General features: G+C 42.9%; 1 protein-coding gene across 2 annotated transcripts in view; it reads left to right on the top strand.

Moving 5' to 3' along the window:
- The first annotated feature begins 518 nt into the window (after positions 1-518).
- Parp8 (poly(ADP-ribose) polymerase family member 8) overlaps positions 519-22,569 on the top strand; it is a 181,908-nt gene continuing 159,857 nt past the window's right edge. Inside the window, exons 1-3 of one of the 2 annotated variants that reach the window (XM_036206907.1) lie at positions 519-1,015; positions 1,103-1,204; positions 2,125-2,179. In XM_036206907.1, the coding sequence (XP_036062800.1) occupies positions 910-1,015; positions 1,103-1,204; positions 2,125-2,179 (263 nt within the window). In that variant the 5' untranslated portion in view covers positions 519-909. The remainder of the gene's footprint in view (positions 1,016-1,102; positions 1,205-2,124; positions 2,180-22,569) is intronic. The other variant, XM_036206906.1, reaches the window with a different exon arrangement.

Here is a 22,569-nt window from a genome sequence, read left to right as displayed (position 1 = left end):
GTGAGTCTTTGGAGTCTCTCAGAAAGGGCTTCATTTTCTAAAGAGCTCCTCAAAGGGGCTGAACTTCAACCTAGGGGAAAACAAAGCAAAGCAAAACAAAACCAACCAACCAACCAAACAAACAAAAAACCCCACCACTACCACTGCCACCATCAAAAATTAAGGCATTAAGGAAATGAAAGCGTGATTCTGGGGCAATCTCTAGGCTTTTCCCTTCTTGCCTGATGTGATTACAAGGAAAGATTTGTTCACTTTATTTATTTTTAATTCGTGAAGATTTTTTTCTTTACCCCCCTTTCTCCCTCCCAGCCACTCCGGCTTGGGTTTCCATATGACTCATAATTCCTTCTGAAAGTGGAGTCGAATTCATAAAAGTGGTGGAAAGAGGGGGGGCGGTGTGCGGGAGAGGCTGGGAGCCCCAGGGAGTCTTCACTACCTACACGGTCACTCAGCTCCCGGCGCGAGTGGCGGTCGGGGGTGGGGAAATCCAGACTGCGCGGCTGGCGGATACTATTAAAGCCCCAGCGGCGCGCAGCCGGGCCCGGTGACCCGCGGCGGGTGCGGGAGGGTCTGCGGCGGGCGGGCGGCGCTGCAGCAGCCTGGGCACGGCCGCCGCCCGCGGGCGCGAGTGTGCGCGGGTGTGGGAAGGCCGGCGTGCGGGCCGCGAGGGGTGTGCGCGCGTGAGTCGGAGCGGGGCTCGCCCCTCGCCGGCGCCCGCCGCTCCACGGCTGCCGATCGCTCTCCAGCGGTCCCCGGCCCCCTTCGGGCCCCTCGGCTCCCCACGGCTGGCAGTCAGTCCGGGCGGGGGAGGGAGAAAGTGAGACTCGGTGTCATCACCATCCATTGTCAGAAGGGGAGGAAACTGGAATCCAGCAGCCGCGAGCAGCAGCTGGGCGGTCACATCTGGGAATGCAAAGCCGACCTCCCCCTCCTCCTCCTCCTCCTCCACCTCCTCCTCTCTCACCCGGGATCACTTCCGAAACCACTTCGCCTTCAGCCCCTGCCTCGGCCAGAGGTTTCATTTTTAACTGAATATTTACGAAAGCTGGAAGCGTGCGAGGGGGGTGGGGTGGGGTGGAAATAGCGGCTGCTTCTTTTCCAGGGATTTATTTAATGGGGATGTGTTCAAGGCAAGAGAGAATTCAGAAGGATATCGACGTCGTGATCCAGAAGTCCAGAGCTGAGAAAGACTGCCTGTTTGCAGGTGAGTTCTTGCCTCCCGGATCCTGGGACCCGGAGCCAGCCTCCCCTCGGGTCACCCCCCTGCCCAGATTTCTGACCGCGACGCCGTGTAGCTGGGGGTGTGGGGCTACAAGACCCCGTTCCCGGTGCATTTGGAAACAGCTGCAGCGGCGTGAGCTGGAGCCCTAAGGGGGAGGAGGGCACGAGCATCCCTCCAGCCTCCCCAAGCTCCGCCAGGCCAGGGCAGCCTCCGGCTCCGGGGGCAGGACCCGCGCGGTGGGAGCCGAGGGGCCGGGCGCTGGATTCCAGCCACCGGCGGTGCCCGGAGCATCCTCCCGGCTCCGGCAACCGCGGCCGAGCGGGGCGGGCTAGAGCCCGCGGCTTTGCGCCATCGGCCGAACGGCGGCGGCCGGGAAGGGACCGGCTGCGCCGCGCTGCGCTGCGCCGTGCCGCTCCGCTCGGGCGCCACCGAGGCCCCGGGAGAGAGCGGCGCTGGGCCGGGCTCCCGCCCCCTCGGCTGCACCCGAGCGAGCGCACAGACACCGCCCCGGGAAAGGGATGGATGCCCGGGGCTCCTGAGCTAGGCAGGCCCAGCCCGGGGGTCGCTTTGCGTCCATCTTTGCTCCCCCCGAGGCCGAGAGCAGTTCGGGCTTCGCAGCAGCCCCAAGCCTGGCAGGGGTTGCTTCCGGCCGCCTGGCTGGGAAATTCCCGCCGTTGCCATGGCACCCGGCACTTGTTGCGGGGGGCAGACTCCCGCTGCACCCCGCGGGGTGCTCGGCATCCCCTCCCGCACGGTGGCCGTGCCCACCCCTGGCTCTTCTAGCCTTCCATTCCCGTCCTGCTCGGGCCTCCTTGGCTCCGATGAACTAGCAGGTTCCAGACAGAATTGGGGTTAAAAACAACCCACCCGGGGTGGCTTTTTAACACGACTTTCCGTTTCAGATTTCAGATACTCAGACGCCACCTTTACTTTCACCTACGTTGGCGGCCCCAAAAGGTATTTATGTGTATAGAGTTGCTTCATTTCCTGTTCACACGCTTGTGTTTCCTTTGTTCCTAGCGTGTTCCGTGTTTGGGTATTTTGCTTGTTTGTTTAATTCTTGGGGCTGCTTTCTAGCTGCATTCCTATCCTGATGTCTCCCGATTTTATATAGCAGGAGGAAAATGAATATACTTGAAGTTTTTTTTTTTTTTTCTTCTTCTTCTTAAGCAACGATACAGGCGAAGAGCAGAGAACTCTCATGTTAAGAAACTGTTCTGTCACAGCAGTGGATTGCTCCTTAGGCGTTCTGATTTGACACGGGGGAGCTGGTGCAAAATTGGGAGTATTGAGCTTGGAGTGAAATACGTGAAAGACATAAAATGTCACAAAATAGTTTGATCGCCTGTGGTGATCCCCCCTTCCCATGAGTTGGTGCTGTGTGTTTCCATTTCCCTGAAGGTTGACATAAACATACGGTCTGCCAGTTCTCCAAACGGTTTTGTTTTTGTTTTTCCCACCCCCAAAGAGTGGTTATTTTGGTTTTCACATTCGTTGTAGGAAAAGATTTTGGAGTTACATGTAGCTGGAGTGCATGACTTCTGGAGAAGATTGAGATTTGCACATTTTAGTAGTAAATTGTCAAGGCTTTGGTGCCACCCCAAATCCAATTTTGTCACGAGGAAGTAGAATTAACACCAGAAGTTTCTACAAAAACACATATTTACCGGGTTAGGGTTTTCTTCCTTTATTCTTTTAGGGACAACTGATTTAAAAGAGCTTTGGCTATTGTGAGAGACTAAGTCTATGGAGACTCCTGAGCCTAGCCCAGCTGTTAGGCGTCGACATTCAAAATATCTTGACCACATTCCAAAATATCTCTTAGCTAATGGAAACATTTACGAATATAGAAATTGCAAAGACGCTCTCATCCGTAAATATTTTTAAAAGCTTGATATTAATGTGTACCTTTAAAATACTTAGAATTTATGTTGTACCCTTCATCTCAAAAATAATAAAAATAAAATAAAATCTTAGTTTGAATGGTTATCCTGTACCCAAATATAGTTCACCCTAAGTCCCAGGATTGGCATCACATTGATTGACTAAAAACATTGTTTCTTAATTTCTGAGTGTACCATCATTTTTGTAATTATGGATCAAATTATATTAGAGGATGTTTGATTAAATTAACACTGCTCCTACACTTAATATCCAAAGGACATTTTATATGATAAATGTCCTCTTGAATTATTGTAAGGGCTAAAACATACTATGAGGCCATGGAAAACATTCTCAGGCAATCAGGTGGCATCAGTTGTCATCTCCCTTTAGTGGAATGTGGGGACAGGAATACCCTAAGTGGACCTTTCTTTGAGGTGTGTGTGTGTGTGTGTGTGTGTGTGTGTGTGTGTGTTTCCTCTATAGCCCAGGCTTGCCTAGAACTCAAGGTAGTCCACCTGCCTCAGCCTCCCAGGTGCTCTGATTTATGGTAAGTCACTTGTGGTCCAAGTGTCTGTACCAAGAGAGGCAATCTGTGACTTTAATCTCTTACATCTGTTAGATAGCACGGTTAAGATTCTTTATCAGCCATTACTGAGCCTAGGGTTCAGTGGCTGGAGGTGGCGTAGTCGTGAATGTCCCCAGGATCAAGCCTAAGGTGCTGGGATGAATAATTAACTAATTAAGATAACATCAGTTTTCCCTGTGGAAATAAATACCGTGCCTGCTTTTAAAGTAAGAAATATTGCCTTTTCTGTATCATTCTATTAAGAGGTAATGTTTTTCCTTTGTGCCTATTTAAATATCTGGGGCTTGTGTGTATAATGTGGAAAGAAAAAAAAAAAGTAGAGTTGTGTGGTTGCTTTGTTTTCTCGAGGCTAGTTCTTACAGTGCAACAAATATAAAGTTGTTTCATAAAGGATAGTAGGAAGTCCCTTTAAGTTCACATTCGAGGGCAGAGATTTTTTTTTAATTAAAAATATATTGCTTTTATTATCAATATTGATATTTACTACCCACTTCCCAACCTGAAATACCTTCCTATCAGGTGTTTAAAATTAAAACACCTCTGCTGGACCTTGATTTATTTTCATATTTTTAGAATTGTTTTTGAGACAGTCTCATTGTAACACAGGCCGGCCTGGGACTCACTCTGCTGACCACTGTCTAGCTTTGGGCTTGTGTTTGTCCAGCCTCTGCTTCCTGAGTGCTGGAGTTATAGACATGATCAACTACACCAGCTCTGTCTTGATTTAATGTACTTACCAACTTATAGTATTAGATTCATGTTTTCATTGCCAATAAATTCACTACACCATGGAAGGAAGTCTTCTGCAGAGAACAGCAACTGGTCATTTTTAATTGTTTTCAGCTGCTCTTCAATTTAAACCATTAGAAATAATTTTTAATTCAAGTTGTAGATAAAATTTAACATACCCTTTAATATCTGACACTTTCTAAGAATGAATTACGTGTTCCAAACATGATAAAAGCCGGTCATTCATGGTACCATTAAAAGAGGGAATACTGAACTTTCATCTTTGATCTTTTTACTTCGGCGTTTCTGTAGATAAGAGGAAATGCAAAAGAGTGATTTGATTGTTATGCCTGAGTAGCAGTCTTGTAACCATTCATCGGAAGGTCCTCACAGGGGCAATGAACTTGTTAATATTAGGTATCCTGCCTTGGTGGACTGGAGGTGAGTGAGGAAGAGAAAAGGGTTGGATCGAAGCTCTTCCTAATAATGGGAAAGCGCGTGGAGTTTCTCTTCCTCACTTTCGGGTGTGCTGAGAGAGACAGTTCAGTTCGCATGGTCACATTAGATTGGGGTGTGAATCCCTGATCTGTCACACCCCTGAGGTGTGTGCCCCTTCCTGTGTGTCGGCTTCTTGACCTTCCTGAGAATGCAGACAGGTTCAGATGAACAAACGCAGCAGACGACAGAACTTTACAGACACTTGGAATGTTGAATGTCTGTGCATTGGGAAAAGGTGTTGAATATTGGGAACACTGGTTTTTCCCGACATCTACCCCTGTTTGACGTTGGCAATGTTTAATACTGTTTAACTCGTTTATTCTAGCAGTGGTCCTTACAACACTCCCTATTCCCACTCCTGAATTCCAATGTCGCTTGATTTCTGATGTTTGCTAAGAATAGGCCTCAGCTGTCCATGATTTAGAGTTCATGAAAAAAAAAAATCATGTTTTTTTCTCTTACACTTTGCCATGTTTGCGACCTCCTGGCATTTCCTTTTTCCTATCTAAATTAGCAGGGCATTCCTTAAAACCTCAAAGGATTGGGGCTCTGATTTTGCATCTTGGTGTGGTCAGACATGGGATTAGTGCCAGAAGAAACAGAAGGGATAAAATATGTGGTACCAGATAACAAGGAGATTGGAAGGCTGACTCAGTCTCTGGGGCCAGAGGTTATTCAAGTTTAGACCAGAGCCAAGAACCCAGTTACCCCGACTGTAGATTGCTCTCAGGTTCTCTGAGCTTCCAGCCATGGAAAGATTATGAAAATAAAACAGTTTGAAAAACCTAAGAATCAGAGTTTTGATCGTTGGAAGTTTCGAATGGGCTGGTGAAATGGTGAAGTTGGTAAAGGCACCTGCCACAAGCCTGATGACCTGAGTTCAGTCCCTGGTACCCACACAGCCTAAGGAAAGAACCAGGCCCCTGAAAGTGTCCTTTGACCTGGGCCTGTGTCCCATGGCTTGTGCCTGTGCAGGTATGCGCGCGCATGTACATACGCATGCATGTGTTCACAGGTGCAGACAAAATAAGTTTGAAATATTTAGAAAACTAGACATGACAAAAGGAAGGAAAAGTTAAAACACCACAGAATTCGTCTAACTTCTGTTAATGTATTAGTTTATGCTTTTAGAACTTTTGTGTTTATATACATACAAAATATACACTTCCACACTCTGGATTATATTCTTCTGAGAAGTCAGTTTGGTGTGTGGTCCAAGGGACCGAACCCAGCATCTCCGACATGTTCTACAAGCATTCTACTACTAGTCTGCATCCCCCACCTTCATTTGATTCTGTATATCCCAACAGAGTCTCACTACCCAGGCTAGACTTGAACTCACTGTATAGCCCCAACTAGCCTTGCCCTGGTGATATTCCTGCCTCAGCTTCCAGAGGAGCCGACATTACAGCCTCGGGTCACTGGTGCTGGCTGCGAAGTTACATTTTAGAACATAGCATCAGTGGTTTTCCTTTAGAAAGGACATGAGAATAATGACATGTTCATTAAATGGAGGGATTCCCAGTAAAAAGGTGTGACTGCATCTTAAGAATATTTAAATGTTATAATTATTTAATATATTAAATATTAGACTCTTTAAACTGAGTATACTGTATACCTAAAATATCAACACCTGGACAGCTGAAGTAGGAGAATTAAGAATTCCAGACCAGTCTGGCCTATGTATTGAGACCCTACTTTTAAAAAGAATTCCAGTATTTATATTAGAAATTATGAACTTTGAAGTACAGTGTCTGACCAAAGTCGTGCGTTTGCCTGCCCATGTACAGCCTCAGTGTGTGGTAACTCTCCTTCCCGATATCACGGGCAAATTGACATCTTTTGGAGCATACGTCCTTGTCCAGGGAAGTGCTTTGGAGCATTGGGTAATAGTAGTGGTACTCCTTGGAGCATACGCTACCTCCTGTTTCTCAGAATGTTCGCCCTGGACCTTTCTGTCTATACTCTGCCCTCTATTCTTTTACCATCGAATCCCTGGCCGCTATTCATTGTTAGCTGCTTGCTGAGACAAAATTCTCATCTCAGAAATCTTTTCCTGGAACGCTTCCCTGTAGGATTTTGCTAGATGTTTCTAAAGGCTGTCATAATACATGGATGCTTCCCTACACATGAAGGGTTATGTCTTCATCCATCCACAGTAAGATGATATCACAGTAGGTTGATATGCATTGGTAGTGCCTAACCTACCCAACACCCTGTTTTGGCAACACAGTACACTGCTAAGACTGGGTTTCCCCTCCTCATGGCAGGGCTGACGAGAAATTGCTGAGCACCCCAGGAATGTATCTCAGGGATAACCTGGCAAAAGATAAAAATTCAAAAATCGAAGGAAGTTCTGCTGAGGGTGTATTGCTTTTGCATTATTATAAAGTGGAAAGTTTAGGTTTAAAACTTCATACATTAGGGACTGTCTGTTTTATAATTAATTGCTTGTTTACATCTTCGTAAGCATTTTAGAGAAATAACTTTGTCCTGTTCACTGTGGTTTCCTTTATCCCCGAGCACTGCCTAGTACATTATTCTTTCTCTATAAGTAGATGTTTTATGAATTACGAGATGGATACTAAGAAATCTGGCAGGCAGGAAAGAATTTTCTAACTTAAATGACCAAATATGGCAATACTTGGATACTTGAGAGAGCCTTCACTCTGGTGATTCCACTTGCAACAGAATTTCGTATGACTCCACAATGATGAAAGTTGCCCGGTCAAGTTACAATTCCTGTTTTCTGCCTCTGTATTCAAGTTGTTTTTTTTTAAAATTGCAATTAAAAAAATATATTTACTTTATGTGCATTGGTATTTTGCCATGGGTGTTGGGTCCCCTGGAACTGGAATTATAGACAGTTGTGAGCTGCCATGTGGGTGCTGGGAATTGAACCCAGGTCCTCTGGAAGAGCAGTCAGTTCTCTTAACCACTGAGCCATCTCTCCAGTTGCTTTAAGCGGGCAGGAAGACACATAATGCCATTGTTTAAGATAACACTACAATTATTCGTAGGGATTTGAACGCTTTAATATAGAAATATCTTCTTTAATATAAAAAATTAACATATTTCCTTTGGTAGTGGGGTCTGGCTTACCATAATTTAATGTTAGATTAGTTATTATCCAAAAGAATGATTTGAAAATATCTTCCTTAAAGTGGTGAAAGGCTACCTCAGGCCCTGGAGTGGCTGGGAACGGCAGTGTGAAGGAAGCTGAATAAATGAATGGGGACCTGGTGATTCCCACCCCCTGACCTCTCTATTCCCCCTGCTCCCCTCTACCCCTTCCTCCGACTGGGGATTGAACCTAAGGCCTTATGAATGCAAAGCAAATGCTCTACTACTGAGCTGTAGCTGTTAAATCATAGCTGCTCAGCTGGGTGTAGTGATGCACATTGTTGGAATCCTAGCACTCAGGAAGTAGAGGCAGGGGCGTTTCTGTAAGTTCCAGGTGGGGCAGCGACACAGTGCACCCGGATTTAGGAAAGGGAGCAGCAGCACGGACCCCCCCCTCCCACCAGCTGCTCTGTCTTGTGTAGTTTAGAAAAGAGTTCATTATTAAATGAAATTTCAAGCCGCTGGCTTCAAGTAACCTGCAGTTTAACATGAATAAGACTTTATTGGAGCGTATATATTTAAGATATTTAACCTTTATTTTGTGTATTAAGCTAATACTGTTCATGATTGATACTAATTTTGCTTAACACAGTCTCAGCGGAGTGCTTGCCTCTATTCTCTCACCCCCGTGTTTACACTAAAGAAAAGCAGGCATTTTGTTGGTTACCTTACATTTTATAGCTAAAGGAATCAAGCGTGGGGTAATTTAAAATAGGTTAGCATTTGCACAAGACAGTAGGGTTACAGTTCAGTCCAAGTCAATGTTTAGATAAGGTTTAGGGACATTGGTTCATCTGGCCTGACCAGAGTTGTTGGGAATATTTGGGGACAGGGAGGGATTGCTAAAGGGATGTTTTCCAGGGCCAGTACTGAAAAAAAAAAATCTCCTGGTTGGCAAGAAATGTGCCGGGACCCAGTGCAAAGCATAATAGTTGGAAAATTATGTACCTTGGCTCTGGAATCCTTAGGCAAATATTTGGCTAATCCATTTAAATTCCCCACCATACTCCACAGTGTTAAAAAGAAAATCTAAGTGAAATTTCATCAATTCTGAAGAAATTTTGTAATTCTTTACCCATCCGGATTCGTTGTGCTTTAATAGGTGAATCTTGCTTTAAGATAATGGCCACTGATTTAGTCAGTTTATTTTAGGCAAGTATTGACGTGGGATATTTTTATTTCATTTCTGAAATACCATTTTCCTGTCCCTCTATGAACACTGGTAAGAAATATGATAATAATAATGTCTATTTTAGTATTTGAGACCCGGTCTCTCACTCAAAGGCACAGTCTGGGCCCTTAACTAGAAATCCTCCTGGCTCAGCTCCCCACCCCAAGTGTCTGGATTAGAGGTGTACGTCACCACAAGTGGCCAAAAACATATTTTTAGGAATGTATTTTTGTATGAGTGCATACAGTGCGTGTTGTGTCTGAGTTCTTGTGCTAGGGTGTGTGTGTGGCTGTCAGAGGACAACCCCAGGTGTTGGTTCTCAGCCTTTACCTTTCTTGAGACAGTGTCTGTTTGCCGCTTTTCCAGTGTATATTACCAGGACGGCTGGCCTGAAGCTTCCAAGGGATTCTCCTTTCTCCACTTCCCATTTCCCCAGAGGACTGTTGGGATGGCAAACATGAGACACCACATTCGGTTTTTACTGCCTTCCAGGGACTGCACTCAGGTCATCAGAGTCTATCCAGAGCCATGTGTCTTGGCCACGACATGTCTTAATGTCTTTTTGTCAAGACCTGTTACCCCAACTTTTTTTTTTTTTTTTTGCACGTGCTGTAATTGAGGTTTCCCCTTAAACTTAACTCTGTGAATGCTTGGTACCGCCACTTGAGCGTTTCTCATCTTCGTCTCAGTTCAGCATGTCAAAACAAACCATTTCCCCTTTAGAAGAAGCTTCTTTCTCTGGCCTTCTCCCGGACAAAATCCTCTTGCTATGTAACTGGCCTGGAACTTGCTACATAATACAGGCTAGTGTGGAATGTGGCACGGTCTTTCTGCTTTTCCCTTTAGAGTGCTGGGATTGCAGGCATGCACTAACGCACCCAGCTTTCTTATGTGTTTCCGTAAGCATAAAGTTGGTCATATGTGTCTCTTCAGTATCTTTCAGCTGTGACCACACCAACCTTAAATTCCTGGTTTGGCTTTCCAGAACCGCTTTCCGTATCATATCCATCCCTATTTGGAATGTCTCAGGCTTCTAAATATGGACGTTCTTTTGCCTGCTTATTGCTCCATATCTCCACACTGAACAGCCGCTTGATTAATTTAGCAGAGGGCTGTTTAAAGGTTATTGATAGTTAAAAATTCATCTCGAGTAATGTAGTTGGTTTGGAGATCAAGAGCGTGGATTTTAGTATCATAAAAAAAGATGCTATTTTGTTTTCCTTGCCCAGGAGCCAGGGATGTCTGCTCCTCCAAATGTACGAAGTATTTAGAGATGAGTTGGACAGAGTAAGCATGAGAGGATGGATGAGATCTGATGGGATGAGCAGGTCCTTAGGTTAGCTGTCTCCTTCGGTTGCTGCCTACTAGTCAACCTTAACAATGACAGCCTTGAGTGCTTCATTATTTGCATATCAGTGAGAGTGAGTTGAGCTGAGATACTGAATGCAGGATGAGCGAACCTTACAAGATGGTTCAGTAGAAGAGCACTTCCCTTCCATTCACAAGGCCCCAAGTTCCATCCGACCAAATTTTAGCAATTAAGTGGAGGATGACAAACGCCTCCATATGCAGTTTAACAGAGGGCGGCATCTACTGAATCCCGAGGCAGGTCTGTTCTCTTTGTACAGTTATCAGACTTCTCTCAAAAGTTTATTTCTCAACACATTAAAATGTAGGTTGAAAGATGAATCTTCAACCAGCTCTGAAGTGCTGTGCTTATTTTGACCATGGTAGTAGAACGCAATGGCACTGGCCGGGTATACCATAGTCCCAGTGCTCAGAACGCAGAGGCCGAAGGCTGCTAAGTTCTAGCCCAGCCTGACTGGGGTGAGTAGCCAATTGAATGCCAGCTTAGCTTGGCTGCATATTGAGACTCTGTCTCAAAAAACCAAATCCACCAACCAAACAACAATAAATACCAACTTTTGGCATTGTTTTTTAATCTTTATTCGACCTGTAGAAGCTCTTTTAAAAATCTTTTATTAAAATAATTGGATTGGAAATGTAGAACCTGGGGCACAGAAATAATATAACTGTATTTGCTGACCTTCTACATTTATGAAAAAAAAATACTGGAACACAAAAGAAAAAACAGATCAGATATCATTTTGAGGCACATGGCCTCCAAAGTCTTAATCATAAGTCAAAACCAGAACAAGTCAAAACGGTTCTGGAGAAAGACATCAATATTTTGTTGAGACATTATCATTCTTGTTTCAATTAGTGTGCCTAGATTAGTGAGTCTTTTCTAATGTTTCTTTATGCCAGAGTGATATTATTTCCTGTATTATATGAAAGTGTTTCCCAAACTGTTTTATTAGAAGTTAGGGCTGTGGCCAGATATGTCAGGGAAATGCTCGGTTGGTTGTTATTAAACCATTTTAACAGTTAGAGTCTTAGAGTCTTTTATATAATGGTGTGCATCACATACAAGCATAAGGTGTGCAGACTTACTTGATTACGGATCTAGACTGTCTCAGGAGAGCTGTTTTATGGAAACCACATGGGGCAACCTCCGAGTCATACTCATTAAAATTACTTTTTGGGTAAACAGAAGTGTGCCGTGCATGGAAATTACAGATTCTTACTGAACACTGAAGACATTTTTTTATGCATCTTTTTAAACAAATTTGCTTTATGACAAGGAAAGTATTGATTAAAAGACATCTGGCTTTTTGCAGATTTGCTTCCGTGGTCCTCTCTCTCCTCTTCCAGTTGTGTTGAATCCATTTATGATGAGGGCTCTCTACTCTTCTTATCAAAGCCCAAAGGTTAGGAGAGGCATCTTTCTTACATGATTAGAAGTCAGGCTTAAGGAAGTGTTGGATGCAGATAATGGTTCTGGAGCTCGAGTGCTCATGGCCTTGAAATTCTTTTGCTGTGGCTACAGTAGAGTGTCCTGGGGAACAGTCTGGTAAAGCACCCTTTAGAAATGTTCATGATGAGGGAACTCTGGAATTTGTCCAGATAGTTCATTTCTTTGATAAACTACATTGAGAGAGAGAGAGAGAGAGAGAGAGAGAGAGAGAGAGAGAGAGTAAGGGAAAATATCCGTTTGATTAAAATAATTTCTCTCAAGCCACCAAATAAGAAGTTTAGTGAAGAATTTAAAAACCTTTCTTTCTTTTCTTTCTCTCTCTCTCTCTCTCTTTTTTTTTTTTTTTTGAGACAGAGTTTCTCTGTGTAACTTTGGAGGCAGCCTGTCCTGGATCTTGCTCTGTAGCCTAGGCTGGCCTCGAACTCTCAGAGATTCACCTGATTCTGCCTCCCAAGTGCTGGGATTAAAGGCATGCGCCACCACCACCACCTGGCTTAAAACCTTTCTTAAGCCCTTTCAACATTAATGAGGAAGAAAATGACCATGTTTTGGGTTACAGATGGGTGTGTTTTTGAGACAGGATCTCATTCTCTAGCTGAGGTTGGCCTGGCATTCCTCACGTGTCTGTCCCAGCCCCCCATGTGCTGGGAGAACAAGTGTGAAGGGCTCACAGTGCCCCCTTAAAAGGCAGCGCCATGTTTAACCCGAGGAAGCTGTGTATCACTTTTGGTCAGACCTGATTGGAGCCCAGAAGCCCTGACCTTCAGGTGCACTCTGGTGGGCACAGTGATTGGCTGGTGTTGTGGACAGTTGATGATTGTCAGTGTCCTCATGTAAGAATACTCCATGGCTTTTATGATTCAGGGAAACCACAGGCACACATAATCCGTTCATTCTAGGTTTCTTATTTAAATGTGCAAAATTTTAATTGAATGAATTGTTTATGGTAACTCATCAGTTAGCACAGAAGCACAGATGTGTACATTCTCTGTCTCTGTCTCTCTCTGTCTCTCTCTCTCCCCCTCTCTCCTTTACACACACACATACACACACACACACACACACACACACACACACACACACACTTTAGTTTTGTTTCCTATTGCTGTAATAAAATACCCTAACAAAAAACCTTAGGGAAGAAAAGATTTATTTTATCTCACAATTCCAGGTAACAGTCTGTTGTTGAGGGGAAAGTCAAGACAGCAGGACCTTGAAGCAGCTGGTTACATCTCAGCCAAGAGCAGAACGAATAGATGTGTGCATGCTGGGATTCACTTTCTCCACTCTTACACAGCCCAGACCCAAACCCAGGGGATGATGCCGCCCACAATGGGCAGGTCTTCACACTCTAGCTAAAGTAATCAAGACAACCCCCAAATGTCAGACATGTCCACACACTAACCTGATTTAGACAGTCCCTTATCAAGACTTTCTTCCAGGTTAGTCTAGATCAGTGGTTCTCAACCTGTGGGTCTTGACTCCTTTGTACATCACTTAGCAGATATCCTGAACATTAGATTTTTACATTACCATTCATAATAGTAGCAAAATGACAGGAAATTGCAACAAAAATAATTTTATGGTTGGGGGTCACCACAACATGAGGAACTGTATTAAAGGGTCGCAGCATTAGGAAGGTTGAGAACCACTGTCCTAGATCATGTTAAAAACTAAAAAGTTAAGACTACCTTCATACCTTGTCATTGATCCTAACAACAGTCTTAAGGTATTGACTGTATACCTAGGTGTAATGCTAAAATCTACCAGGTAGATAAAGCTAATATAGCAATCATTTCTCATTAAAACGTATCACAACTAGACACAAGAGGAGAAAAAAACCCCATGAAAAAGCAGCTATTATTTTTATTACCATATATAATTTGAAATGATTTCTGTAATGAGTGGTCAGATTTATTTTTAGGTAACTGAGGAAAAAGTTTGACTAATCCTCTGAGCCAAATTCTTTCTTGTAGGGAGGAAAGCAGCCTGGTGGGGACGGTGATTCCAGCGTGGCTTAATTAGATGATTTCAGTGAGATTGCTATTCTTGGTTGAATTTGGCTCCAGACTGGTAGGACTAGGGCCAAGAAACACTTTAAACTTAATTTTTTGAAATTGTACTAGTTTAATTTAAAATGTGCTTCTCGTGTCAACTTCCTGTGCCATTAGTTTAACACTTCCTGGACCCTCAGTTCTTGATGTCTAAGGCATGCAGCATCCTTTCCAACTGTGAGCAATTGTCAGGGAAAAAAAAAATTGAGCTGTGGCAGGAGTTTTATAAAAGTTTTGGTTTTTAAAACAAGGAAATGATTTGCAGTTTCTGAGTACATTTTGAATAATACCATACTTTAATTGTATCTTTATGATCCAAAGCCAAGACTTCCCCAACCCATAGATAAAGATTCTGAGCACAGACAGTTTAAAGACATTTATTTATGCATATGTGAATGTCCGCACGTGTGTATGTGCACCTCATATATATGTCTGGTACCCAGAGAAGTCAGAAGAGAGTGCTAGATCCCTGGAAACTGGGGTTACAGTTGGATGTGATCAGCTATGTGGGTGCTAGGAACTGGGTCTTCCACAAGAGCAGCAAGTGCTCAGAGCTGCTGAACCACCTCTCCAGCCACAAGAGTTTTTCCTTTCCTTTCCTTTCCTTTCCTTTCCTTTCCTTTCCTTTTTCTTTTTTTCTTTCTTTCTTTCTTTCTTTCTTTCTTTCCTTTTTTCTTTTTTTTTACCATTACCAAAGCATAGACATTTGAATCAGGTAAATATAAAATACATTATTTTTGTGAAGTAAAAGTGCCTTGGCATAAAACTGAAATGGATACTCTTTGTTAAGTACATGGAAATAAATCACAATTTGATGTGAATAGAAATCCACCATTGGTCATATTCAGATATGATCATAATCCAAACAATAAGTAATTAGTGTTCTAAGAAATATTAAGAACCTTTATAAAAAGTCTATACCCTTGTGTGAAGCACCCACCATGACTAGGAAATATATTAATATGTAAGATGGACTATCACTGAGTAACAACACATGATTTTAAACAATGTGTGCGTCCACAACTTTAAAGTATAGCAGCAGTACATTGGTCTAATTGCATTCCTTCATTTCGGAGGCGGAGTCTCACCAGGTAGTCCAGGCTTTCCTCAGATTCCTTGCGATACTCCTACTTCATCTCACTCAGTGTTAGGATCCAGGTGACATCCACATGCCTGGGTTATGAATTCGTTTCCCTTCCTTTCCTTGCTTAGTTACACTGATTCCACACACTTAGTAAAGAAGAACATTGTTAAAACCAGGCATGTGCTACAGGTCTGTAATCCTAGCACTTAGGGGTGGAGGAGGCAGGGTGAGCAGGAGTTCAAAGTCATCCTCCCCTATATAGCCAGTTCAAGGCCAATCTGAACTACACGAGACTCTGTCCCTAAAAAAAACCCAAACCAAAACAAACAAACAAAAACCAAACCAAACCAAAACAAAAAAAAACCCCAAAACTCCCATGGGCTTGTTATACATACAGTTCACTTTCATTAGCTTTACATATTGTAGTTACTTAAATACCCCCCACCCCAGTGTGTGTGTGTGTGTGTGTGTGTGTGTGTAAATACAGACACATGTGTTGGGTTCAGGGGACCATCTTGACTGCTGATCCTCGCCTTGTGCTTTGTTTGAAGCATGTTCCCATTGTTGCTTCACAGCAAGAGTTTTACTCACAGCCAGTCTCTAAGCCTCAGCCTCTTCCTTTTAGGGGTAGTTTCTAAGTGGAAGTGGAATCCATGTGGTAAGAAATAGATCAGAGTCAGAGAGTCAGTCTGGCTTGGTGGTTTCCAACTTGAATGCTGGATGATGATGAGTTTGAGGCCAGCCTGGGCTACACAATAAGAGTATATCTCAACAAAACAAGACAGAGTCACAGAATTGGATTTGAGTAAAGAAGTAAAATGTGCTATGGCATGGATCCAGTCAGCCCTGAATACTGTTGGCACTGAGCTCTGCCAGGTTTTCGTAAGATCTATGCATTGCTGTGAAAATACACCAGGAGTTACTTTTGTAGCCCGCTTAAAGGCATGCAGATATCTTGAGTGTTAGGAATGTCACCATTGGCTGAAATAAGATACCCAGAGAATAAACAGATAGACTACTTATCTTGCAAACTGATTTTATCGGTAATTTCCCACACAAGTATGGAAGTAGGTTCTACTTCCAACTTAAAAAACAAAACAAAACAAAAAAAACCACAACTGTGTATTGTGGCTGTAAGAACAAATGAGTCATGAATATCTGATCCCATTAGAAATAAAATACCTTTTCTAAACATTTTTAGTAATCACAACTTAATGACCCTTGAAATAAAACATAATCGAGCACTTGAGATCTCTCCCTGCCCATATCTTTCTTTTGGCTTAAAATGAATGAGTCTTACCTTAGATATCTTATCTGTTCCTGAATGTTTATTGTCAGCTGACCTGTAAGAAAAACACCATTTAATCGTGACCCATCAAGAGTTCACGATGTAGTTCAGGGGCCAAGGATCTGACAGCAGTTCTGCCTCAGCCTCCCCAGTGCCGGGATTATGAGCCAGGGGCTCACTCTCCCTTCCTGTATCTGCCGCAGCAGCGTTGCATGTGAGCTGCTCCTGCAACCTAGACTCCTCTAGGATCCTTTAAGCTTCTGTGAGGTAAAGGACTGAGTTGAAAAGAAAAAACAAAAAATGAAACCAACCAACCAACCCAACAACCCAAACCAATCAACCAACCAACCCAACAACCCAAACCAATCAACCAACCAACCCAACAACCCAAACCAATCAACCGACCAACCAAACCAAACCAACCAGCCAACCAACCAACCAACCAACCAACCAACCCAACAACCCAAACCAATCAACCAACCAATCAAACCAACCAAACCAACCAACCAACCAACTCAACAACCCAAGCTAATCAACCAACCAATCAAACCAACCAACCAAGCAAGCAACAAACAAAAAATAACAAACAAACAAACAAACAAACAAAAAACCAGAGCTGCACTGTGCTCATTCACTGGAAACAATTTCTTATGGTTTCCATGCTTGCTGGCTGAGGATACCCAGCCTTTGGCCTCCATCTTAGTCCTTCATTTCCTGATTCTACTTGCTCAGTCTGCTGTTTGCAGTGTTAATGGACACCACCTTGTTAGAATTGTTCCTGAAGTGGTAGTTTTCTTGATGGCTCTGAATAAACAGGATTTGGCTTTGTGAAGTTGTTTTAAAAAAATGATTTATTTATTATCTATCTATCTGTCTGTCTATGTGAGGTTGTTTTAAAAAATTATTCTCTCTCTTGCTCTGTGTGTGTGTGTGTGTGTGTGTGTGTGTGTGTGTGTGTGTGTGCGCGCCACAGCAAGTGTAGAAAGGTCAGAGGACAATTGTGGGAATCAATTCTCTCCTCCTCAGGCTATCAGGCTGGGAGGCAAGCGCCTTTACCCTTTGCCTGAACTGTCTTGCTGGCCCTTATGAGGCTCATACACACATATATTTGGTAGCTTCAAACCTTAGATTTTTTTCTCTTATTCCTAATTTACAGTTATGGCTCTGTCCTGACAAAGCAGCTAAGTGTCATACATAGTACCATCTGTCATCTTGGCAGATGGCTATGCTTAGGTGGCTAGAGTTTGCCCTGTGATCAAGGTTATGCCATTGGAAACTCATTTCCCAACTCTGGTTACATTATTCACCTTTATGGCTTCTGGAGAGAGGGATTATTTAGCAGCCGAGGCCATCCTGAGGAACTTCCTCAGTGTACTGCCTACGCTTGTCCTGAATTCATGGTACTCTTCTTGCATCAGTGCTCAGAGGCTTGGCCACTGCTCACCATTGACTTTTCTAGAGTGGAGAAACTGGATCTACTGTAGGGCTTGATGAAGTACACAGGGGCCTGGGATTGTATGTGTGGTTTGCTGTTGCTCCCTTCACTTGTCAATTGTTTATTGAATATGAATTAAAACTCTTCCACCAGGAATAGGAAAGGAACATTTTGCTGAGCTCCATTTTAGTGAACACGTCAGGATGTTTTTGTAGTCGTTTAACATTTTCAACTTATGCACTAACACTTGACTTTCTGGGTAGAAAGACTTGGTGTCCCATGTGATAACAGTTTTATTACTGTAGAAATGAAGTTGGCCATTTCACTTATTTTACTTTTTTTGTATGATTGTGTGTGGGTAGAGCACACAGATGTGGAGGTTAGAGGGTGACTTTTGGGAGCTGGTTCTCCACTTCCACCGTGGAACTCTGGGATCAGCACAGACTGTCAGATTCGCAAGGCAGGCCTTTGTCAGTGTGGAACTATTTCAGCAGCCCATCATTGTAAATAGCATGCATTTTAAGTAAAAAAAAAAAAACCAAAAAAAAAAAAAACCAAAAAAAACCCAAAACAAAACCAAAAAACCAAAACAAAACATAAAAACAAAAACAAAAACAAAAACAAAAAAACACAAAAAAACATTGTTGGAGTTTCTGGGAAGATGGCTCAATTTGTAAACTTGTAAGTTCAGATCCCAGTAGTCACATTAAAAACACAGGTACAGGAGCACATACCTATAACTCCAGTGTTAAGAGTAGGGGGAGAGGAGGCAGAGACAAGCTAGTCTCTGGAACTCTGTCAGTGCGGGAGACTCTGCCTCAAAACATAAGGCTGCAGAGATGGCTGGGTAAAGGCATGTAGTGACTTGCAGACCTGAATTTGGATCCCAAAACACATGTCTGGTGCTCACAACTACCTAATGCAGCCCCTGGGGATCTGATGCCCGCCTATGTCCTCTGTGGACACTGTACTATCCCAGCTACAACACATGCACGTGTGTGCAGACAATTAAAAAAAAAAACAAGATAGAAAGAAATTGAGGAAAGACATTCATTGCCAACCTCTGTCTTTCACAGGCATGTTCAAACTATTGTATTCACATGCCCATGCACGCACATTCCCCCCCCCCCCTCCCCACACATGTACATAAAAAATGCCTTTTAAAGCACAGAGATGATATGTGCTTGCTGTTATAAAATTAAGCCTAGAGGCCTTATACTATTTAAAAATTTCGAATTAGGTCATGTAAATGTTTTGTTGGACTTTCAGTTCATAAGAAAGCTTCCTCAAGAATAGTGAACGATAAGATACGTTTATATTCCGCTAATGGTTTAGCTGTGAACCAGAAATGAACATAGATTGATAATGGTATTTGATGTTAGTAAACTGGTTTTCTTACATCTGAACGCAGCCTCTTTTTTTTTACCCCTTCCTGAAAGAATATTGGAACATATGGTCTAACAAGCCTGTGTACATCGGGGAGGACAGGATAGAAGGCTTCAAATCAGGACTGACCTGGAAAAGCGTTGGTCCCAGTTTTTGTGGACCAGGAGGGGGAAGGGCTACATGGGCATTCTAGAAGCCCTTGGAAGGTAGAGCGCAGTTTGGCTGCAAAATACAGAATCCCTCATGAAGAGGCCGGGGCATTTCTGTGCTTCATGCAGCAGGGACTCCCGTCAAAGCCTTCCATCCACTTAGGCACTGCCTTCCACTGGCTGGCACTGGATTGGGAACACTCATTTACTGCAAGGAAGTGTTTAACCCTTCTCAGGCGCTCCATCCATCTCAGAGTACTGTAAATACATTTCCCCTCCGGCTATTTCACAAGGACATTGAGGATTAATTAAATCTAAAAGGAACTAGTGCAGTGAACTCCCAGGAGACAGCAGGGCTGTTTATCATTTTCTTATCATTCTTTCCTCATTCATCCAGTTTACAAATATTTGTGGAGTTCATATTATAATGAAGGAATGACACCAGGCGCTCTAATTGGGGATACAAAGATGAGTGTTTAGGATGACTTCTGTTCTCTTTATGTGTTCTTATTATGAGTTTGTACTTTAGTGTTAGTGTGTGTGTGTGTGTGTGTGTGTGTGTGTGTGTGTCAGTGGGGGTGGTGAGGGGGAAGGCACATGTGTGTGAAGTCCAGAGGACAACATTGCACAGCTAGTTCCTCCTTCCGCCTTTGTGTGTATTCTAGCTATCAAGCTAAGTTGTCAGGCTTGGGTGGCAAGGGCCTTTACCAACTGAGCCGTCTTGCTGGCCCCTCCTAATTTTGTGTTAAGACACCTACACATGAGTAATTATACAAGGTTATAGCATTACTTATATCAGCAAGAGCTGGTCTTTGATTGACATCATGGCAGCATGTTACACTTTGCATATTCATGTTTTCTTTAGAAATTGAAAAGTTCGTTCACTTCTGCCATAAAGTATGCATAAAATAAACTCATGCTTTTGTTTTTTTTCTTTATTGTTATCAGTGCCGAATGAACTTTTTCTTGCTGAAACAATGACAATACCTCTAATCTTGTTTTACCTGGCACATTTAGGTTTTATTTTTTGAGGTGAAATCTCATGTTGCCCAGACTAGCTTTGAATTTGTTGTGTAGCTGATGATGTCCCTGAACTAATCCCTCTGCCTCCATATCCCTAGTGTTGGGGTTATAGGTATGTTCTACCAAGCTTGGCTACTAGAGTCATAAATTTATTAAAGAAAGATTTGAATTTTAATTATTACTATGCATGTGAATCTGTGTGTGGGGGCATATGTGCATGTGAGTGCATGTGACTGGAGATAAGAAGAAGGTGTGGTATCCTCTGGAGCTGAAGTCCTAGGCTGTGGTGAAGCGCTGTATATGGGTACTGGGAACCAAACAGGCCCTCTTCAAAAGCAGTATGTGTTCTTAACTGCTGAGGCCTCTCTTTAGCCCCATATGTTTAGCATCATAGGGTTAGTGAAAATTTCTAGATCAAATTGGAAAAAAAAAGGAAGTGTCTAAATCTCCAATTTTGCATTAAAGTAGACATATACTAATCTACAGACCGAATAAAAACATGTCAATTATCTAAAGTTTCATTTCAATAAGCATTTATAAGCTATTTTAGGAGAATGCATACTGTTTCCTAGGGAGGCAGTGGTGACTTTTAGTTGATGCTTAAATTTTGACTTTTGCTAGTTAATTGTCTTATTTATTTGTTTGTCTAGCTGTTTATTTGGTATAAAGGACTGCCATTATATCATAGCTTGATTTGAACTCCTGGGCTGGACATCCTCCTGCAGCCTCTTGAAGAGCTGGGCATAAATGTGGGAGCTATTGCACCTGGCTTCAGGGTTATTAAATTAGTATTTGAATGAGTGGCGTGGACTACGAGCCTGAAAATGTTAATTTTTCATTTTAGTTAAACACATAGGAATAGCTAAGTTCCTATGGTGTTTCTGAGTCTCCTTTCTGGCGTTGAAGAGACATTTGCATTAAGTGTAGGAAGAAGAACAAGAATTTCTCTCCTTGATTTAGTTCTCAGTTGGTGGCTATATTTATTTATTTTATTTATTTGTTTATTTTTTTCTTTGTTTTTTCGAGACAGGGTTTCTCTCTGTAGTTTTGTGCCTTTCCTGAAACTCACTTGGTAGCCCAGGCTGGCCTCGAACTCACAGAGATCCGCCTGGCTCTGCTGGGATTAAAGGCGTGCGCCACCACCTCCTGGCCCATTTGTTTGTTTATTTATTTGTTATTATTGAGACAGGAACTTGCTCTGTAGACCAGGATGACTTCAAAGTGGAGTTAGGGGTGTGAGTTGCCATACCTCACATGGCTTGTGTTTTTGTAAAAGGAAAACAGTGGTCCTGAGGTCAGTAGCCCCATCCCTGTCCAGCCGATTGCTGAAAGAAGAGCTAAGGGGGAGGGGTGCCGGTTGTGTAACACTCTTAGGCCTACAGTCACAGAGAGGAAGCTGTGGAGGTGTAATAATGCTGAAACAAAAGAAAAATTACAGGCTCAAAATTACCACTTTGAGACTAATGGTAAATGACAAGCAATACTTTATATGTATTCATATATTCTATTTGTCTTCAACCTTAGTAATGTTATAAAAATGATAAAATGCCTCAATCTAGTTTTGATAGCATTGGCATCCAGCTTTTGCTTAAATTGTGTGGTCTGTAAGAACTTTGGGCTATATTTTAAACATAATCTAATATTTTTAGTGAACCGCTATCTAGTACTCAGATTGACTCATATGTTCATAGCAGGGACCTTAAGAAAAACCCTTATTGGGCTGGGGATTTAGCTCAGTGATAGAGTGCTTGCCTAGCAAGCACAAGGCCCTGGGTTCGACCCTCAGCTCCACAAAAAAAAAAAAGAAAAAAAAAAAGAAAAACCCTTATTAATCAAGACCGCTCTAGGAAGGCAGGGACATAGGACATGCTGTAGGACTTCCTCCTGATTCTTTCTTTGAAATGGGGACTGGGGCAGCAGTGAATGCTGTCTCTTTTTTGGGTGCTGGGCCTGTCAGCCATTCCAGTGGCTGGTTCTGCTGTTTTTCTGTCTCCAGAAGATGCTTGTTTGGGGTCTCTGCTGTTTCAGCTGTGTGTCTCACTTAACTGCTTCCTCAGAAATACACATTTTATAATATCTCCCCTCAGTCTCTTTGCATTTAGTGTAAACATGTTATTTG

The sequence above is a fragment of the Onychomys torridus genome, chromosome 15 (genome assembly GCF_903995425.1).
Source record: "Onychomys torridus chromosome 15, mOncTor1.1, whole genome shotgun sequence".
Classification (NCBI taxonomy): Eukaryota; Metazoa; Chordata; class Mammalia; order Rodentia; family Cricetidae; genus Onychomys; species Onychomys torridus.
Note: the sequence above shows the minus strand (reverse complement) of the source record. Positions and strands in the feature narration are given on the sequence as shown.